Source organism: Onychomys torridus, chromosome 5, assembly GCF_903995425.1.
Source record: "Onychomys torridus chromosome 5, mOncTor1.1, whole genome shotgun sequence".
In the NCBI taxonomy this organism is placed as follows: domain Eukaryota; kingdom Metazoa; phylum Chordata; class Mammalia; order Rodentia; family Cricetidae; genus Onychomys; species Onychomys torridus.
In genome coordinates, this window is record NC_050447.1 from 92,440,733 (window position 1) to 92,462,639 (window position 21,907).

A 21,907-nucleotide genomic window follows, 5' to 3' on the forward strand; every position below is an offset into this window, starting at 1 on the left:
TTCTAGTTTGTCAAGTTGACCAAAACTATGACAGAAACCAATAGTGGCAGTTACCTCTGTGGAGTGCTGATGGGGAATTACCGGGATTGTTGTACAGCTCCACAATGGAAGAGACAGCGTGGGCCTTTGCTGAGGACTGCCCATGCACTAATATCTCATATCTACATGTGATTTATCATCTTTTTAGCCCACTGGGTGAGGACCATGCTTATGGTTCGATGCAGGGGTTAGAAGGACACAACCAGGAAGTGGTAGACCTGGGATTCAGGTGCAGAACCTTGCCTCCTCCACAGCCACACTTGTTGTACTCCAGTCTTGGGCAGCCTGGCCTCAGGATGTAACAGGTGTCTTTCTGTCTTGGACCCTTTTCTTTCTCCTTTCCTTAGAGATGGCTCCCCAGGTAGTTCTTGTTGTCCCACCTTTTCTAGGTCCTAAATCTTGGGGAGCAGCTCATCTATCCCAGGGATGGAAACATTGTCAGCAAGTTCCAGAAGGAAAGTGAGGGATCCAGGTCCCTCTGAGCTGGAGTCTACCACTCTGAGGTTGATGCCAAAGGCTGTGAAGCTAGCCTACCCCTGGCCACTTGTGGAATGGGAGGGAGTTTGCTTTCTGCACAGTATTCCCAACCATCACGGTGGGATGTCCAGCTGGGCCTCACAAAAGCTGCAGCCCACCTGTGGCAACACAGCAGCTATTTGCTACCAGACAACCATAATAGTTAATCTTTAAAAGAAGATTTTATTTTTAATTAGGTGTATGCTGTGTATAATAGGCACACATAAGTGCTGGTGTTTGCAGAGGCCAGAAGAGGGTGTCTGAGCCCCTGAAGCTGGAGTCCCAGGTGGTTGTAAGCCATCTGACATGGTTACTGGGAACCTAACTCAGGACCTCTGGCAGAGCAGTACATGCCCTTAACCACTGATCCATCTTTCTAGCCCAGTGACATTTAACTTGGCCTTTCTGGAACATGCCAAGGGTCCCAATCATCAGGCCAACCCCAAAGCCCCCAAGGCTCTGTGTCGAATAAATGTGATACTAGATGTTTCCCCTAAACACAAGGGTGCTTTCTAACCTGTCCAGGCCAAGGTATGCCAGAGCTTCTATTCTCCTGATGGAATAGGCAAGAGCAGCTATGTCCACAGGTCAGAATTTATTTCATAACAATTCATTTATAGCATTTTCAAGTACAAGGTTCTGTCCCACATCTTCACATATGAAAACGGAAAAGCACAAGTTGGTAAGGCACCTGCAGAGCGGCGAGGCTCCCCTTTTGGCTTGAGACTTCTGCGTAGCTGCTCAAATGTCTGTTGAACAGGAAATAAAGTTATCGAAAGTTTGCTTGCACACATGATGAGGTGACAGTCTTGGGGCCTGCCACAGTGTGTTCTTCAGGTGAGTCGGCCTACACTGAGAGACAAGCTGAAGAGGCATCGCTACACACACGGCTCAGAATCCTCCCGAGACACCAAGCTGTACATTCCGCCACTTTTCAGCTTTGAAGAGAACCAACTATACATTTCACCCAGGCACACACTTTTAAAATTTTCTCAGCCCAAATCTCTATTTTTGAAAAGTAAAAATGCAGGAAACCCTCAAGTATAGTCAGGCCTATGACTCCACAGAAAGCAGTAACATATTGAAAGCTTGCAGGTCAGTGTCAGCCCATTAGATTTGTGGCACAAACAGTCCAGGGGTGTCCATCCTAGAAGGAAGTGTCCAGAACTCAGTCACACAGCATCCTTCATGCCACTCAATTCCCAGTGGCCCAGAGGCAGGGTGTGAGGCCCAACAGTCCTGGCACAAAACTTCAAGTTTGTGTTCTAAATGCTCATTTCCTTGGTCTCTACTACATTTGCTTTTATTATAACATTTAAAATTAAATAACTCACTCTTCCCCACCCATCCTTTGTACACAGGGCAGACTTAGAAGCGGCTTCCCAGACAGCCAAAGCACAGTAGGGTAGCAAGCTCAGTCACTGGGTCAGTTACAAGCATTTCCATAAGTGAAGCAATGTTACCGCTCAGGCCACAATGGAACACTTCAGGAAAGCATGGGTGATGTCATGGGCACTGTGTTGAAGGCTCAGTCACAAACAGTTTGTGTGTTGTAGTGGTTCAGCAATCAGCTTTTTAACTTTAATAAAGTCTTGGGTCCTATTTACCAGCAGGAAGAAGTCTTTGACCTGAAATATGGCCTGATCTTTTACTTTTTTTTTCTATAGAAAAACATAAGGTTGATTTTTTTTTTAATATAAAAAAATTCACAGGCAGAAAAATTTGTTACCAGGTGGCCATAAAGAGGTACCTTGCCCACAGCAAAGCAGAAGCTGGGATTCAATGTCTGGCCCCTGTGGCATCTTGGAAGTACCTACAGCAGTGTTTTCCTGACACAGGGCTGTCTCAGAACAGGCAGCCATAAGACCCTCTAAAGGACAAATGCCACAAACATGATGTTCTGACTGACCCCTAACAAGAACCTCCCCCAAAATACAGTGCCTCCCTAGTCACAGGACCCTGAAGGCATATCGACAGTATGTCCATCCCACATTTTAAGGTGGTCTCAAAAATGTGTAAATGAAGATAGATTCTACAAAATGATGTCTGTTCAAAGAAATGTCAAGAAGAGGAAGACATGCCACCCTGACATCTGCAAACATGCTTTTTGTGTGTCTCAAAGTTCCATCAGCAAACCAGCCATCTGTGTGTGCACACACGTGTGCATGCACACAAGCACATGTATGTGTGCACAGATAGACATTTCAGTAGACTTAAGAAAAGGTATGTGTGTCTCACAATCATCGACTATGGCTTCTCTCAAGGAAGGTGCCCACTTCTTGCAAACGGGACAATGTGAGTGTGGCGGCTTAAAGCTCCTAGACAAGAACTTCCTCTTGCTTTCATCACCAGGACACAGATGGCTTGGGGACACAAGACCCTCCCAAAAGCAAAGAGCACTCTCTGATCCCAACATGAGTTGCTCCCTGAAAAAAACGCCAGATCTGCACCCAGCACTTGCCTTCCAAGAGGCATTTCCACCATTTTCATAGCAACACAACTGGTCATGTGATTTCAAAAACAAACAAACCAAAAACATAACAAGCAAGTGTACTCTTCAGTCAGCCCAATGCCAGGAGCCAGTGGGATGTTTTGGTTGTTTTAAAATCTTAAGCAAGTTAGTCCAAGTGAAGGACAAAAGGGATGGGTATGAGGTCTTGTAGGCAGAAGCATCTCTCTGTTTTTCAGATTTTTGCTCTTACAAAAACAGGTATGGTGTGTGTGGTTTCAAAGCTGGGACTTAATCTCACCAAGTCCGGGATGCGTGTGTCATGCACTGAGCACTCAGTAGCCCTTAATTAGGAGAGGGTCACGTTCTCCTTTGTCCTGCACAATGCAGCAGAATTTCATGCTGACACCTAGCTTTGAAGAGCCCTTTTCATATGAAATATAAATTAATCCAGAGGTCTACAGCTCTAAGTTTCCAGAGTTATGAAAAGAAAATCTTAACTTCCAAATTTCTCTAACATATTTTGCATATGAATCTCAACCCTAATCTCACAGACAGGAAATTAAGGACAGAAGGGGACACTTTGAGGGCTTGTCCTAGGACCACACCCACATGTCTTAAAGAGTTGTTGTGGCTTAAACACCAGCTGTTTGCTAGGGTCAGGCCAGGCAGCAATACTTTCTCCACCAGGACTTGGACAGGTCCCGCACCTTATCTGGGGTCCTGCTTTTAGACTTCTTTGGCTGTTGCTGGGAGTCTGAGTGCTGGATGCCAGCAACAATGGCAGCGTCAAACACCTCTTTGAGGTTTTTCTGAGTCAAGGCTGAACATTCAATGTAGGAGACAGCTTTGATTTCCTCCGCACACAGCTTTGCCGCCTCCTCGGGGACTGGCTTCTCTTTGCATTTGTCCAGTTCAATGAGTACTTTGACATCTTCTCGAAGGTCCGACTGTGTCCCAACCAGGATGATGGGGGCCTTAGGGCAGTGGCACCGAATCTCCGGAACCCACTTCTCACTGACATTCTGGAAGGACGTGGGGCTCACCACGCTGAAGCACAGCAGGAAGATATCTGCGTTGGTGTAGCAGAGGGGCCTCAGCTTGTCAAACTCGTCCTGAAACCGAACAGCACAAGGTTATCACTCTTTGTTAGCTCTCACCACCTTAGTGAATGAATTCGAGGACCAGAGTAGTCATAAAAAAAAAACAAAAAAAAAACAAAAAAGCTATATTTTTACAGTGAAGAGCCAGGATCTCAACAGGTGCAGCCTCTCTAAGTTCTGAGGGACAGCACAGACTCAACACCCCAAATAAGCTTTGTTTCCTCAGTGACCGTGACCACCATGCCATGTGCCACAGAAAGGCACTCAAAGCAAATGAGCTCTTGCTTTCTCTGGCCTTTAGCTCACAGTCACCCCAACTCTTTTTTTGAACTCTTAGAACTTGGCTACTCTGAAGGTCAGTACTCACCCATGTTGGTACCCAAGAGCTGACCTGGTAAACTCTGGTCTATGGACAGAACTCCGCTCTGAGATCCAGCCCTGCTCTGACTGACCACAACTGTGAAAGATGCCAATTCCTTCTGCCAGTCCCAGCACACAGTGCAGAACCGTGGTCCTCAGAAACAAGGAAGACTGAGAAATGGAACTAGGGCTCTGTGTAGGCCACTGTCAGCAGCTGGAAGAAGTGGTGCCCTCACTGTCACTCACAGACACTGGGAACACAGTCTTGCCTTGGCTTCATCTTCTCTTTCCTCCCTTTCTCCCACTTCAGTCCTCCTTTCCTCTCTGCAAACGGCGCGGCTTCCACACAGTGCTTCAGACAGATATACTGAGTGCAGAGTGAGTACAGATGTCTGTGGTACAGAGACCTGGAGCAGGTAAATGAACATGGATGGCCTGCAGTCTACCAACAGATTCTCCAGACACCAGACCCAACAGGCGCGGGCCAGGCATCCATGTTAGCATCTCCTGTCAAACATCTTATAAGACCCGACAGCACCATTTCCCGCTCACAGGAGACTCCAGCTCAGCCTCATTCCAGAAAAGTTTTCCCATCAGCTCACTCTTATCTGAAGTGCATCTGTGGGCACTGACATCTTCCAGCATCCAACACTGATGACTTCCCCAGGCAGGAAAAGGTCAAATGCTTTCAATGGTTTCCATTACTCAGTTGGCAGGTTCTTATCTACAGGGACATCATTCTCCAACTATGACTGTCTTCGTTGGGGTTTCTATTGCTGTGATAAACATCAGGATCAAAAATAACATGGGGAGGAAAAGGTTTATTTGACTTTACAGCCTGCAGTCCATCATCCAGGGAAGTCAGGGCAGGAACTCAAGGCAGAAACCTGGAGGCAGGAACTGAGGCAGAGGCCACATTACAGTTCTGATTAATGGCTTGCTTAGCCTGTTTATTATAGCATACAGGACCATCAGCCCAAGTGTGTAACCTCACACAGGGAGCTGGGCTCTCCCACATCCATCACTAATTAAGAAAATACACCACAGGCCTGCGCACAGGCCAATCTGTCAGGGATATGATTAGTTACTTTTCTATTGCTGTGACAAAACACCATGACCAAGACAAGTATAAAAAAAATCAAAAAAGAAAAGGCATTTAACTGGGCATATGGTTTCAGAGGGCTGGAGTCCACAATGGTGGAGCAAAACATGGTGGCAGGAATGGCTGAGAGCTCACATCTTGATCCACACAAGCAGGAGGCAGAGAGGGCACACTAAGAATGTCACCAGTCTTTTGAAACCTCAATGTGGGCCCCCAAGACACACCTCCTCTAGCAAGGCACACCTTCTAATCCTTCCCAAAGAGTTCTACCAATGGGGATCACATATTCAAACAAATGCATTGGGAGGGGCATTCTTATTCAAAGCACTACAGGGCATTTTCTCTATTGAGGTTTCCTCTTCCCAAATGACTCTGGTCTGTATCAAGTTGACATAAAAACCAGCCAGCACAGGCTGCTTTCTCAGGTTTAAGGGAACCAACACCAGTCTTATTTGCATTAGCCATTCTTGGTCTGAGGGTCTGTTTCCACTGTGAGTCAATAACAAAGTCAACAGTTAATGACCTCAAGGGAGAACCCAGCAGCCCAGGGTGTCTCTGCCCCCGCGAGGTCCCTATATGTGAAAGCTGAGAAAGAATGACTTTAGTTTCTTACTGCTAACTTTGTGCTGAAAGAACAAACGTAGAGGGGACTGGAGAAATGGCTCAGTGGTTAGGAGCACTGGCTGCAGTAGGGTGGTGGCTGCGCACGCCTTTAATCCCAGCACTTGGGAGACAGAGCCAGGTGGATCTTTGTGAGTTCGAGGCCAGTCTGGGCTACAGAGTGAGATCCAGGACAGCCAGGGTTATGACACAGAGGAATCCTGTCTCAGAAAACAACAACAAAAGAGCACTGGCTGCTCTTCCAAAAGTCCAGAGTTCAATTCCCAACAATCACATGGTGGCTCACAACCATCTGTAATGGGATCTGATTCCCTCTTCTGATCTATGAAGACAGGTTGCTCATATACATAAAATAAATATGTATTTTTTTAAAAACAGAAACAAATGTAGAAATGTAACCAGGTAACTGGGCCAGCTCAGGGCACTTTTCCATGAGTCACTCCTCATTTCTTGGGCTTTGAGCAAGGAACATAAACCTGACCAGGCTCTGGCTATGCTGGGGGTGGGACACTCAGGGAGAAAGTAGCCACCCTGCCACATCCTGAGCCTATAATGGCTTAGTGACTAGGCTCTGGAGCCCTGCTCCCCAGACCTCTGAGATTCTGGCTAAGGAACCAGGAAGGTGAAACAGAAACAGCGCCCCCCTGCAGTGTGGACCAGAAACCTTTGAGATGTGCTACAGTGATGCAGCTTGAGGGAATGCCCCCTCAAGCATTCCCAAGGCCAGACTATCACATGTCTTTGCCAGCCCTGAGGTATGAACTCCACGGAGAATGTTAAGACACAGACAGGTCTGTAGGTTCCCTCTAGTTGTTCCTTTCCCCCTCTTTTTAGTGTGAAGATGTTTTCCAAGGACATCATGGGTCAGAATGAGATGAATTTTTGGCTCCAGGTAGAGAAGGCAGCAAGACACCCTTCTTCCTTCAGCCACATTATCTGCTCCCAGGTCAGCTACATTTCTTACAACCACCTACCCATCTCTGCTCTATTTGTCCATGAGATCATGAGTTCAATGTTAAATGCTTACCACTGTCCCTGACAGGGAAACTCAAAGGCAGCAGAAGTGAATTCTGGGTATGTTTGTGATGAGTGGAGCCATGCTGGAGTTCTGGTTCATTTAATAACAACCAGGGATACCCACGCTCATACCCAGGTAACCTGTGTATCCATTCCTTCTCCTGACCACAGGAAGAATGTGCTCCCCTGATGTGAAGGTGTCATGTCAAATCCCTCAGCAGGTGGGCTGCAGATCAGAGTGGGGAGGGCAGAACGGCTTTGCTGCCTTCAAAACAAGCACTTGCCTGTCCTGCCAGTATCTCACAGGCGTGTGCTTCTGGAAAAGTCTTTGAAGCTGGTTTGCTACAGATCTTTAGATGAACTCTGCTGGTTACTTAGTGGCTTGTTCTCTGCCAGCTCTCTTCAAGCTGGAAGCTCTCTCACTGAAAGCTGGCAGAGCCCAGGAGACCAACTTGTAAATAAGAGTGCAACACTAAAGCCTTTTCTCCTGATTATAATTTCCTTTGTGAAAATATTTCTAAAATGACTCTTACGCTTGACATTTTAATATTTACTTTTTCATTTATGTATGCTGTATTTACTTCATTCCTCCCCCCTCCAGCTCCACCCCCATCCCCTGACTTCCCCCACCACCCCCTCTTAAATCCATGGCCTCTCTTTAATTATTGTTGTTGCATATACGTATATACAAATAAATATGTAAATGCAACCTACTGAGTCCATCTGATATTTCTTTTAAACTTGATCTCACTGTATAGTGAGGCCCAGACTAGCCTTGAACTCACAGTTCAAGGGCTACAGAGTAGCCCAGGCAGACCTTAAATTTATGATTGTCTTCCCTCTGTGTCCCAAATACTGGGATTACAGGACTGAACTGCAGCTCTCAGTGTATTCTCCAACTTTTCAGAGCTGATATGAAGGAAACATTTAACTCCTTAGAAATATTGAGTTGATTTTCCAATAGATCTACCCCCTCTCAGAAACCCATGGGCCAAGGCTTTGCCCTTGTACTGTGCCATTTTCCTTGTGAACTCCTGAGAACTGGTCTACAGCCTACAGGTCCACAGCAAGCAAGGCCACAGTTCTATGGACACTGATGTCTTGACTTTCTGGTTCATGCACTAAACCACATGAAACCCTGAGGAGTGCCAGACCCCAATTCAGGACTCATCACTCAAGGAAAGCCCACCTCTCTCAGAAGCCAAGATGGCAGGTAGAGACATCTGAGGGGTGGCACAATGATTCCTGAACCAACATGTTAGCAGCTCCTCACTTCAGGTTTCCTGCCTTCGCTCTGGTTCTCGGGGTACCTACAGCCACTACATACTTCTATCCATATTCTGCAGATGGGAAAACCCAGCCTTCCCTCTTTGTATAAAACAACTCAGAGGACATCATCCAAGAAGACTGTCTCTTTGGTACTTTTCCCTCTGTTTGCATGTTTTTAAGAGGCAGGGTCTCACATAGGCTAGACTGGACTCAAATGCCCTATGTAGCCTAAGACTTTGAACTTCTGAGCCTCCTGTCTTCACCTCCCAAGAGCTGAGATTACAGGCGTGTGACCACCATCTTTGGCATTTTTGTCTTTGAGATGGTGTCTTATGCCCAGGCTGGCCTTGAACTCACTACATAGCCCAGGTTGGCTTTGAACTTGTGACTATCCTTCTGCTGCAGCTTCCTGAGAGACGGGATTACAAGCATGAAGAACTATGCCTGGATTTTCATGTCTCTTTCCTACACAATGAACATACTGATGAGGTCGGGCTTTTCTCCCTCCATAGCAAAGGGGCAGAACAGCTTTCCCAACTGGACTTCAACTCCATTGCTGCATCCTCACTATGGCGACGATCCAGCAAGACAGCCTAGCCTTCTGCCTCCTTGAGGTCTAAGCAATAAGCCAGAGTCCCAAGTCTGCTATCTTAGAGTAGTGAGTAACCTGAAGGTCCTGGCTTGGACGAGAAATGGGGGTCATAGGAAGGCTAGCTTCTTCATAAACATGGATAGTGAAAACAGTAAAGGGGACACTTCTAGCCCCTCACTTCGCCAGCGCTAGGCATCATGGGGAGACAAGCTCACTGTCACTTGGGTATCTAAGTACTCGCAAGCACCACATGGCTTCGGTGGCTAGAACAGTGCTGGGGCAGGTTCGACCAGTCCCCAAACTCTTCGGAAGGGCGCTGAGGGGACCCTACACCCATGCCCCCTGCATCACTGCCTGGCTCTCTCCTCTGGTGCTCCGCCCTCAAGAATGACCAGAGAGAAAAAAGCGCTTCCTTCCCCGCTCCAACTCGGCATGTCTCTGACCACCATGTCCCTGCTCAAGAATTGGGGTAGATGCTAACATTCACTAACATAAGCTACAGTTTTCCTTGAATAAACTTTTAAGTACCTGGTTTATTGGCCTTGAATTGAGTGAATATAAAATACTTGGAGAAATGATTACAAACCATTACTGTGGTTTTTCTTTTTTAGCAAGCTCCAGAAAGTGAGAGGTATCAGAAGGTCCTGTTTCGATGAGAGCGGTTTCTGTCACTGCCTTCTCATCTCTTGCCCAGAACAGGCAGGCCCTGTTTCACCGGCCCAGAGGTGTCCTTCTTGGCCTTACTCGCCTCCTCCCACTGTCCTCAGCCGAGGAGCTGAAGCAGGGGTGGGCCTGTTTCCCCAGGTTTCACAATGACCCAGTTACTAAGGGAATCATTTGGAAATGGCAAAGGTTGTTTGGAAACCTTTAAAAGGCTGTTTCCTTTCCCAGTGCTGAGCTGTGTAACTTGATACTGACCTGTCCTGCAGTGTCACAGAGCTGGAGTCTCACAGGCCGCCCGTCTACTGACACCACAGCTTGGGGGGGGGGGGGAGAAAAGAGTAAGATGATTATCCGGACATCTTTCACCCCCTCTGAAGATTGGCAGCTCCTCTTCTGCACCCTCTTAGTGAACTAAAGACTTGGCTAAATCCAGAAGCCCATGGAGATGTTTTTGTGTACAAATGTTCCAAGGTGGGGGCTCCCTCCACCACAGAGCATGAGGCAGTAAAGACCTGACCCCTGGAAGGTGCCCCGGAAGGCTAGTGTTTTCCTCTCAAGTCTGGAAGATTAATTTTCCTGTCACCCATGTTTCAAAGGGCCTAGAAAAAACACAAGGTAGGGGGCAGGGGGTTAGGTGGGAACCAACTCTCCAGTTTTAAATCAGTGGAAAACTTCATAGATAATTCTGTTTTCCCTTGGGAAAAAGTCTCTGGCTTCAGGGTTTATCATAAAACTCCAGCAGTTTTGAGAACTTGTGCAAACACAGGCGGCCTATCACCCTATGTGTGGAAAAGGGCACTCCTCTCTGTCAGCTCAAAAGGAGGATTAAAAAGAAAAGCTGGCAGAGGGGAGCCACACAGGGTTTCATCAGGCTCTAGAGATGGGGTGAGAGCAAGGACTCCCATCCAGGAAACTCAAGCAGTCTTCAGTTTAGATTAGACAATTTGTCTCTTTCTAATAGTCTTTCTGGTTGTTTATAAATGTTTATAATGCTAGTGGGGAGTGAGTAGGGTGGGTGGGTGGGGTTACACCTTCACTTCTGTTTTATCCATGGGGTTTCTGAAATAGAGACAATCAAGGTCTGGCATGGAGACTGGAGGTCAGAGGCAAAAAAAAAAAAAAAAAAAAAAAAAAAAAAATTAGGGGCAAGGTTTTCGCACTAGCTTCCGTGATTTTTTTTTAAAACTTATTTTCCTTAAATTCCAAAAAGACTTTTAAAAAAATCAAGGTAAAGGATTGCTTTACTTTTGTATCTTTGTATGATAACACGATCCCACCCGTGAGAACTTGCTGCAGCTAACGACAAGCTGGAAGGACTGGGCCAACCGTCAGAAACCCAGACGGCGCAGGCGGGGCTCCGGCCAGGCAGGCGCCGCGCTCAGAAGAAAGGAACGTTCTCGCAAGCCCAAGCCTTCCCCGGTGCGCCTGGCCGGCTCACCCACGGAGCTATCCGGGTTGCTCCAGGCGGAGACCCCCCGGAACTGAGCAGCCACAGATGAGGGCGCAGGTGGGAAGAACACCTGTGCAACAGCTCGCTCCTGAATCCGGCGAGCCGGGTGGGTCGGACACCCCGCCGCCGCCCCGCCGTGTCGCTGCACGGGGAGCCGCGCCGCCCCGCGCTCCCGGGCCGGGCTCCCGCGCCTCCCAGCCCGAGGCCGCGCCCCGCTCCACGCTCACCCGAGAAGTTGTCGAAGGCCGTGGGGATGTACTCGGTGGGGTAGCCGTTGGTGGTATAGCTGACCACCAGGCTGGTCTTGCCCACCGCGCCGTCGCCGACCAGCACGCACTTGACGCCGCGCCCCTCGGCGCCGCCCGCGCGTCCCCGGCCCCCGGGCACCCCGGGCCCGCGAGACCCGCGCCCCCCCGCGCTCCCGGCGAGGCGGTACGGGCGGTGCCGCCGCCGGCTCGCAACGGGTGGGCAACGCGGGCCGGCCTTGCTGCGGGGCCATCGCGGGCGGCGGCCGCGAGACCAGCTGCCACCGGCGGACAAAGGCGGCGCGAGGTCCGTCCGCACTCTGCTGGGCGACTGTGCCCGCGCGGCCGCGATGTGGCCGAGCCTGCTCCGCCGGGCTTCCCTGCGACACGGGCGGGCGGGGAAAGGGGCGGGTCCGGCGGCGCCTTCTTCAATCCGAGGCCACAGCGCCCCCGTCTGCGCGCCGCGCCTGTGCACTACGCCGGCGCCTCGAAACAGTGCGGCCGGCCGATCTGGCCCCGCTGTCCCAACCCACGCGGACCCTGAGCTCTCCCTGCTCCCTGCTACGGGTCCTCACCTTTCCCACCCCTCCCGCCTCCTTTCCATACTCTCTCAGCTTCTCTTCCTCTCCTTACTTCTCCAGTCCCCCCAACTCTGTACCCTCCCCCCATCCTCATTCTGTTCCCCCATCTCTCCCGGTCCTTTCTCCTGCCTTTGCTCCTTCTCCCTTCTCCAGTCATCCCCTATTCTTTTTCTTCTCCAAACCCCCCTTCTTGCCCTGATCTCCTTGCTTCTTCCTCTCCCTGTTCCCGCAGCTGCCCTTGCTCCTCCACCTCAGTGTCATGGTATGGAAGGGTAGGGTGCTGTAGGCCCTGACTGCAGCAGTCCCCCACGAGGAGAGAGAGATGACATCCTGGCAGCTTGTCCTCTTGATGAGCAGAACTTAAGTCTGATTACAGACAATTGTATGATTTTTCTTTTCAAATCGTTGGTTCCCATTTGGGTGCAGGATACCTCCCCACTTTGTTAGTGACCCCTCTCTTTGGCATGCTGTGGCCTTGTCTGTACCCACGGTCTTTACAAATTTCCTTACAGTCTTTAGTTAAGTGCAATTTTGGCTGCATGAGTATTTTCTAAAACACAAATAGTATGTTTATCTTTGGCTCTCCTTTCTCTGCCCTTTCTGTGCCTGGCCAGGGCACTAACGCTCCTGATTTGCTTCTGGTGTAAGAAGAACCTTATGCTGTTAACATTAATATTATTTTGACGGTAGTAAAGACAAGAGCTAGTAAATACTGAGCCTTGTTATGTACCAGATGTTGTTATAACCACTCTGGCAAACAAATTCCTTCCATTTTACAGTCAGGACAACCTCAGGTACAGAGATACTAAATGACACGTTTGAGTTCCACATAGGAAATGATGGTGCCAGGATCCTATATGCAAACTGTATGCAGTACAGCAAGTGAGACTTGCAAAGATGGTGTGGCCACAGGAATACAGAAGTAGGTTTGTCAAGAAGTGAGTTCTTCAATCCAGGATCCTGGCTGGGAGAGAACATCATGCAAGACCTCCATGCTGTCGGGCTCTAAGACTTCAATGCAAGCTATTTTTCAGGACTGAGATATGGAACCCTTAAGAGCTCTGGGAATCAAAAGTCTCCTACACAGAATCTGAAGAAGAAGAACAGGGTGTTTTGGAAATAGATTAGGAGCCTGGAACACTGTCTCCTGCAGCAGTATGGACCAGGGCAGCAAAAAGAATGGAAACTCTCAGGTTAAGGCCAATCAGCCCTCTTTTGCCCTGTACCCTTGGGACACCCAAATTCCTCTGCTCTGGCAATTCAGGTAGACAGGTTTGAGTGTGTCTTCTGTCTCCTTCATGGTTGACACTACATTAACACTTTCTTTTTGCAAAACCATTTCTGTAATACTGGCTTCTAGGCGTGTCTGGCTGTAAGCTTTTGCTTGGTATAACGGTGAGGCCTGAAAATGTGGGCATCTGATACTATGTTTCTGTAAATGTTGCAAAAATGTTTCTACTTTAACCATTGTAGGTTAAGTCCATTATCCGTTTTAACTCTAACTTCCTGTCTTATGGAGTGGCCTTGAAGTAGCTGTGAACATTTTGGGAAGCAAGCCAAGTAAAATAAGGCTGGAGAGACATTTTGTTTGTGTTTAATGGGACACAGAGGCAGGAGGAGGGAGATAAAGAGGTGGCATGGGAACACTTACTACTGGGGTCATCGGAAGCCCAAACCCCCACTGCTGGCGTGAACCCGAGCCTCTCCTGCTGGTATGTGGTATACTTCATGTCTCATTTGTGACTGCAGACACTAGCCACACAGGTGTGGGAACAGTAGCCCAGGCTGAAACTGCCACCCTCTGTGGGAGTCCTGTCAGCTTTACCTCAGCACTGGAGTCTGCAGTAGCAAAGAGCCGCGGAGCTGGAGACGGAGAAGACTAGCAGCTGACTAGTGCAGTGCTTTACAAAAAAGCAAAGCAACGAACAAAACGAACCCACGTGTGCCGGGCTTGGCACTCGCAGCCCTGTCTGGTCAAAGAGTCAGGAATGGATCAGAAAGTTAGCGGATACAACTAAGTAAGTGTTGATCTGAATCTCCGTGTTTGTAAAGCAACAAGTCTATAGTTACCCCACAAAGCACAAACACCCATGTGTACCTCTACTCTTCCTCTAGGATACACATCTCAAACTTGAAGGAGTCAGAGAGTTAGAGCTAAAAAGTTAGGGGAAAGGAGTCAGTGCTACAGAGCTGTGTCAAGTCCAATGAGAATACTACGTTTTCTTACAATTTCCTTGAAGCTTACAGTACTTGTTAGCGTTTAAAATATGTAACTTACTTTGATGTGTTTCTTACTTTAAATACTTAATGTGGTGTCTGATTTAGTGTTCTTAATAGCCCTGGCTGGCCTTGAACTCACAGAGATCCACTTGCCTCTGCTTCCTGAGTGCTGACACTAAAGACATGCATCACCATGTCCAGCCCAGAATTTTAGTTCTTAAGTTCTGATCTCAACAGGACCCTCTTGCCCAACTCTGAACATCCCTCCTGGCCTCAAAGGCCCCTTAGGACATCTTTATGAAGCTGAACTGCACATGTGCGGCCACCCCCAATAGCTAATTAGGTTTCTCAGAGCTGCGAGTACCTAGGCTAGTGGTTGTTACCAATGCGGAGACAGTACCAGTGTCTCCTCACATCCTAGGACACGCCATTACCAGACTTTAGTCTCCTTTTCCACTGAGATGCTGAGGAGAAAAACGAGAAGAAACAGTCAACACTTTTTGCAAGAGAAGATGGGAAAATCATAAAAATGCCCCCAAGCTGCCATCAGGGTATCCAGTAGGGTCATGTGCAGTCCTGGGGAAGGATTCCAACACAGGGCCTGATTTGTGAGCACTGGCTCCTTACCTCCAACATCCTATTTTCATTCGCCATCCCTTTGTTAATAATTAGAATTAATAAATTAAGAACTCTCATTAGAACCATAACATTAAAAGTGTAAAAATCAATGGTTAAGGACTTATCCCAGATGCATGAACTGACTTTTTGGAGCCCATTCCCTGTGGTGGGATACCTTGCTCAGCCTTGATACAACGGGGAGGGGCTAGGCTCTCCTTCAACTTGATATGCCAGACTTTGTTGACTACCATGGGAGGCCTTACCCACTCTGAGGGGTGGATGGGGGCAGAGTGGGAGGGAGGTGAGGAGGCGGGAGAAAGGGAGGGAGGGGGAACTGGGGTTGATATGTAAAATGGAAAAAAATTTTAATAAATAAACATATTTAATAAGAAAAAATCAGTGGTTAATGTTGATTGGCTGGAAGCATTTCTGAAAAGAAAATATTTGTATCTTTTTTTTGCTACAGGAGCATACATGTGCCTGTACCCACACTAAAAAATTCACACACCATACACCATAGCACGTGTGCGCGCACACACACACACACACACACACACACACACACACACACACACACACATACACACACACAGACACACACACACACACACACACACACACACACACACACACACACCATAAAGAAAATTAGTGAGCAAAAGAAGAGTGAATCTTGCCAACATGTTCAGGAGTGAAAAAAGCCAGGGAGAGGAAAGCATGAACTGTCTGACTGGGATCTGTGAAGTTCAGAAATGAGAGAAACCAAGCAATGCTGGATGTTAGCATGGCTGAGGCAAGTTGTCACATCCAGGACGGAGGTGGTCAGGAGGTTCTAAATGAATGATGACTTCACCACCAGTCTTCATAGTAACTCATGTGTTTGTTTTATTTACTTCTGTATGCCACATTGTATTTCAAAATTGTAGTGGTTAGAAATATTCAAACATGTAACTACACTAAATAGGACTTTGTGGATAGCTGTTTGCTTTGGACCAGCACATACATATTGTACATTCCATGGACTAAACAACACTCTTATCGTGAAAGTGTAATGATTTGAGTAATCAAAATCCTACTGGTTCAAAACTTCCAGGAACACCTATCGGAAAGTTCTACTATACATTATTTACACATCTAATATTTATTTTAATATGGGCATTGTCTTCCACAAGTGTTATTTTAGGTGTTTGATATTTTTAACCAACCGAACTGGTTCTGCAAGATTATTATAAAAAAAAAAAGTAAATGGCAATTCATATACATAACTTCCGGCAGAGAGATGAGAGCACTGGGGAGGGTCTGGAGGGACATCAGGTACATGGCCAAAGGAAACATGCTGAGCTCCTGCTAGCTACAAAGCATGCTGAGCAAGCAAGGCATCCAGCTTCCCAAGCAACAACTTTCCTTCCTCAGTTTTGGTTTGTTTTGCTCTTGGAAATCCCTGCTCTGGTCCTTCCAGCTGCTGCAGCTCAGCTATTCACCCTACACAAGAGAGAAAGGCTAGTTCCATCCCCCGTGTCCATCCACAGTGTCCCTGGATGGGGTCGGGAGGACACCCAACCGTCTGACCCCCTCCACAAAAGAGCCCCTCTCCCAGACCTTCATAGCAATTGATAGGCTTCCAACTCCTAAACACTCCATAGAAACTCCCAGGCAAACGTTTCCAACTGCCAAGTCCTCAAGGATGATAAGAACTCTTTAGAAACTCCTCCTAGTTATTACAAAACCTTGACCTCCCTTCACTTTGCAGCCGCCACAAAGATAAGAGCAGATCAGTCAGCAGTTCCCAGCAACCATGACTGTGGGCCAGAAGTTCTGAGACTCAGACTGTTCCACTACTCCCAGACTGCAGCCTGGCTGTCTCCAGCAAAACACACCTATAGATGATGGAAATGGAGGGCCATCAAAGGACCTCTCTATGACACCACAGCAGTTGTCAACCCTCACTGCTGGGTCCTTGGTAACAGAGGGAATCTATCCAGATATTCAAATGCTATATGGCTCTGTCCACATCTGCCTTTGAGAAGGAAGAGGAGTCCACTGTGCCAAGGGCCTGCATTCTCTGTTGTTCTCATCCTAAAAGAATGCCTTCCAAGGCAAATCTGCTTCACATAGACTTTATAGTTGGAATCTGATTTTTAGCTGAATGGGGACAATACTGTTAGTTGCATCTCAGGAAGACTGTTTTCCAAGGCTTCCCAGAGAGTGGCAGGTCAGGGTTGTGTAGGAAGGTCCTGCCACCCCACAATCAAACATCAGACATTAACTAGAGATCAAGCAATGCAATTCTCTTAGTAACAATACTTTTTAAAGTCTTTAAAAATACAGTTGCAACCTGAGTGTGTAGCACACAGATTTAAGAGTACAATACGAAATATACTGCGCAGGACAGCAGACCTGGGTGAGATTATTTGTCTCACCCCAGCCCATAGCAGTGAATACCTCTGTGAGCCAATGCTGTGCTTAATGTTTCAGAAAATGGAAGTATGCCTACACATCTAAAGCAAGTAGAAACTTTGCCTCACTGTAGGAGAGCTTCATGAACAACACTCGCTGGCCATAGAGTTTCTTCTGAAAAAAATTTTAGATACAAAATATTTATTTTATTTTTTAAATTATGTATATGTGTGTGGATATACTCATGTAAATGAATGATGGCCTCTGAAGGCCAGAAGGGTAGGATCTAGAGTCACAGTTGGGAGACACCTGACATGGATGCTGGGAATGAAATGCAGGTCCTGCCGGGTGGTGGTGGTGCATGCCTGTAATCCCAGCACTCAGGAGGCAGAGCCAGGCGGATCTCTGTGAGTTCGAGGCCAGCCTGGTCTACCAAGTGAGTTCCAGGAAAGGCGCAAAGCTACACAGAGAAACTCTGTCTTGAAAAAACAAACAAACAAACAAAAAAACCAACCAAACAAACAAACAAACAAAAAAACCCCAAAACTCAGGTCCTTAAACTGGGTGTAGTGGCGCATGCCTTTAATCCTAGCACTCAGGAGGCAAAGGCAGGTGGAACTCTGTGAGTTTGAGGACAGCCTGGTCTACAGAGTAAGTTCCAGGTAGCCAAGGCTACGCAGGAAACCCTGTCTCAAACAAACAAACAAGCAAACAACAACAACAACAACAAAAACCCAAAAACAAACAAATAAAAAACCTCAGGTCCTCTGCAAGAGTATCCCCTTTTAACATCTGAATCATCTATTCAGTCCTTTTTTTTTTTTTTTTTTTTTGGTTTTTCTAGACAGGGTTTCTCTGTGTAGCTTTGTGCCTTTTCTGGAACTCGCTCTGTAGCCCAGGCTGGCCTCAAACTCACAGAGATCCGCCTGGCTCTGCCTCCCGAGTGCTGGGATTAAAGGTGTGCGCCACCACTGCCCAGCTATTCAGCCCAATTTTTAAACTTTAAAAATGTTATTTATTATTGTGTGCATGTGATGTGTGTGTGGGTGGGGGCATATAGTGCCATGGCACACGTATACACGTATAGAGGACAATTTTGTGGGGTCATTTCTCTTTTTCTTTTACACGGGACCCAGGGCTCAAGCTCAAGCTGTCAGGCTTGTGTCATAGGTCCCTTTTGTATCAAGCTTTTTTTTTGTCAGCCACCAGCTGACAAATAACAACACGGGGACTTTTTAATTATGAAAGCTTGGACTTAGCTTAGGCTTGTTCCTAACTAGCTCTTTTTTCTTTATTATTATTATTAAGAAATTTTCTATTTGTTTTACATACCAACCACAGATTCCCCCTCTTCTCCTTCCTCCTGTCCCCAAACCCCCCCCCCCATCCCCACCCCCTCTAAGGCAAGGCCTCATGGGGAGTCAGCAGAGCCTGGTACATTCAGTTGAAGCAGGTCCAAGCGCTCCCCCTGCACTAAGGCTGTGTAAGGTGTCCCACCATAGGTACTGGGCTCCAAAAAGCCCACTCGTGCACCAGGGATGGATCTTGATCCCATTGTGGGGGTGGGAGTGTGCCCCTTAAACAATTCAAGCTATAACTTAAACTAACCCATTTATATTAATTTACATTCTGTCATGTGGCTTCTGGCTGTTACTTCTCCTCCTGCATATCCTGCTTGTTCTGTGTCTTCTGGCTTCTCTACCTTTCTTCTTCCCAGAGTCCTCTCTGTCCCTGGAAATTCCACCTAATCTCTTCCTGCCTAGCTATTGGCCATTCATTTCTTTATTAAACCAATCAAAAGGTGCCTTGGCAAAGACACATTTCATAGTGTAAACAAATATTCTGCAATACCCTTTATCCACTAAACAATGTCCCCAGCCCTGCATACAGTTTCTAGGATATAGTCTTGACCAGCAGGACTGAGTTATAGTAATTTGCCTGTAGTATTGTGACTGTGGTTAACATGTTGGGTATTTGAAAATCACTGTTTTAGGGTTTCTATTTCTATTCTTAGGTATAAGAGACCACTGTTACTCTTAAAAAGGAAAACATTTCATTGAGGCTGGCTTACAGTTCAGAGGTTTAGTCCATTATTATCATGGCAGGAAGCATGGCAGCACACAGGCAGATGTGGTACTGAAGAGGTAGCTGGGAGTTTTATGTTCAGATCCACAGGCATCAGGAAGAGTGAGTGAGACACTGGGCCTGGCCGGAGCTTCTGAAACCTCAAAGCCCACCCTGGTGACACACTTCCTCCAACAAGGCCATACCTACTCCAACAAGGCCACACCTCCAATAATGACATTCCCTATGAGTCTATTTCATTCAAACCACCACAACCACTGAGATTTGATTCTAAATGTACACACACACACACACACACACACACACACACACACACACACACACACACACACACACACACACACACACTGTCAAACATGGTGACTCACACCTGTAATCCCAGAACTCAGGAAGCGGAAACAGTAGAGTCTTGTGAGTTTGAGGCCCGCCTGAATTATCTAATAACTTCAAGGCCAGCCTGGGTTTTATTGTGGTAACCATTTCACATGTATACATATCAAGACATTAATCACTACAGCATGTTGTCAATTACACCTTAACAAAGCTAGTGGTGGGTGAGGAAAAGGGAATTCTTTTAAATTTACCGTGGGTTTTCTTTTCTTCTCAGGCAGTGGGAGGGATGTCCCTGGCTCCCCATTCAGCAGCATCTTCTTGGCACTTTATCCCCTGGGATGTGGCAGCAAGTGCACAGTCTCTTCATCATGGAGCTGGCATTTAGAGATGACATATGACATAAATAAATGGATAGTGCTGGGAAAGGCACCACACACATCAGCCACCCAAAGGCAATGATGTGGAGTTAGGCAGCTCTGTATGCCTGGGAAGGAGCAGCCAGCTAGGGGAAGAGTAAGAACAGGAACCTGCCAGCAGGGACTGTCCACCTGGTCCTGTGAAATTAGAGGGAGAGAAGCCACCCGGAGAACGGAAGGGTAAGTAGATACAGGTTATGATAGGGTCAATTCAGCACAGGCCTGGAAGCCTCTGGGACAGACCTAAGGAGTAGCATGAAATAACTCAGGTTGCTGATAGAGAGACTGTCAGTGACAAGGGTAAGACGAAGCCAGGCTTGAGACCTACCTTGAAGGCAGAGCAAGCAAGATGCTCTTGGTTCCTTGGGTCTTGGATTCACATATACATAGCAGTGGTAAGGACAACCCCAAAGACAGTGGCCTGATAAACTGAAGCAATTGGCATCTGCGACAAGGAAGACGTCTTCAGCAAGCAATAGTTTGCCAGGGCAATTCAAAACTTGTCTTGTACATTCCAAGTCTGGTAGTCTGTGAGATGCTTGATTGAATATGTTAACCAGACAGTCATACACAGGAGTCTGGAGTCCAGAGAAGACTTGGTGACAGGAGTAAATTAAGAGTTTCATCAGCTTATCAACAAACATGGAGAAGGGGAATGCATACCCAGAGAAGAGAGACTGAGAACTGTATTATTCCATGTTAAATAAGAGGATCGGCATTTTAAAAGCTAAGATTCATTGAGCATGGCCAGATATCAGGCACTGAATAGGCAGACATGAAGAAAATACCAGTGAAGGCCTCCGCTGTACAGGGCTACCAGCACTAACACCCAGCACCCATCTGCAGACAGTTGAAACAATCCCTGTCTCCTTTGCTCGTAATGTAGCCAGCAATAAACCAGTACAGCACTAGCATGTCTCTGCTCTAAGAGAACAGCACCTCCTATCTCGCCACTGATTGCTTCACAATCTGGGCTTGGCAAGGAACAGAACAATGCCATGGGAACACAAGGTGTGGGCAGCTGTGGGTGAGTCCTCAGCATCCAGACCAAGCTAAGCACCTGGGTTCTTCCTGTGTCCACGTGCCTGCTGGACTCGGACATTGCCCTGACTGAGCCAGTCAGCACACCTGCTGGAGCTGGCTCTGCCTGACACAGCCCCTGCTCTCCAAGCTCGCTAGACCAGAAAAGTACAGCCAATGGGACACACAGAGGTGTTCGTCAGTCCTCAGCTTTGACTGATAATGAAACTCCATCCAGAGATCTTGTTCCTGCCTTAAGAAGGAAAATGCCTTCCTAGAATTACAGATGAAGCTTTTAGACTTACTTCTTGCACTTAGACTGGAAAAGGAAAAAACAAAAAACAAAAAACAAAAACAAAAACAAAAAACGCCTAGCAGTGGTGGTGAATGCCTTTAATTCCAGCACTTGGGAGACAGAGGCAGATGGATCTCAAAGTTTGAGGCTAGCCTGGTCTATGGAGCAAGTTTCAGGACAGCCAGAGATACATAGAGAAACCTTAGAAACCTTGTCTCTAAAAAACAAACAAACAAAAAGGGAGAGAGAGGTGATCATAGAGACCTATGTCCACTTTGGGGTGCTCAGAGTGCCATTTCTATGCACCTCCTCGGATCCTCATGCAATCTGACTTAGTCTGAGAAAGGGTACTGGGGAAATGGTTTCATGATTATATAGCTTAAGAATAGACATGATGATGAGGTTGGGGATTTAGCTCAGTGGTAGAGTGATTGCCTAGCAAGCGCAAGGCCCTAGGTTCGATCCTCAGCCCCCTCCCCAAAAAAAAGAATAGACATGATGGGAAGATAACCCAAA

At 47.2% G+C, this 21,907-nt stretch overlaps 1 protein-coding gene across 1 annotated transcript; it reads right to left on the reverse strand.

Annotated features, from left to right (window-relative positions):
• Positions 1 to 1,131: 1,131 nt before the first annotated feature.
• On the reverse strand, positions 1,132 to 11,738 carry Rhou (ras homolog family member U). Its single transcript, XM_036188051.1, is given in 4 exon segments — positions 1,132 to 4,119; positions 9,987 to 10,045; positions 11,409 to 11,595; positions 11,597 to 11,738. Coding segments are annotated over 4 exon segments (786 nt in total). The 5' UTR covers positions 11,681 to 11,738; the 3' UTR covers positions 1,132 to 3,663.
• Between the last annotated feature and the right edge of the window lie 10,169 nt (positions 11,739 to 21,907).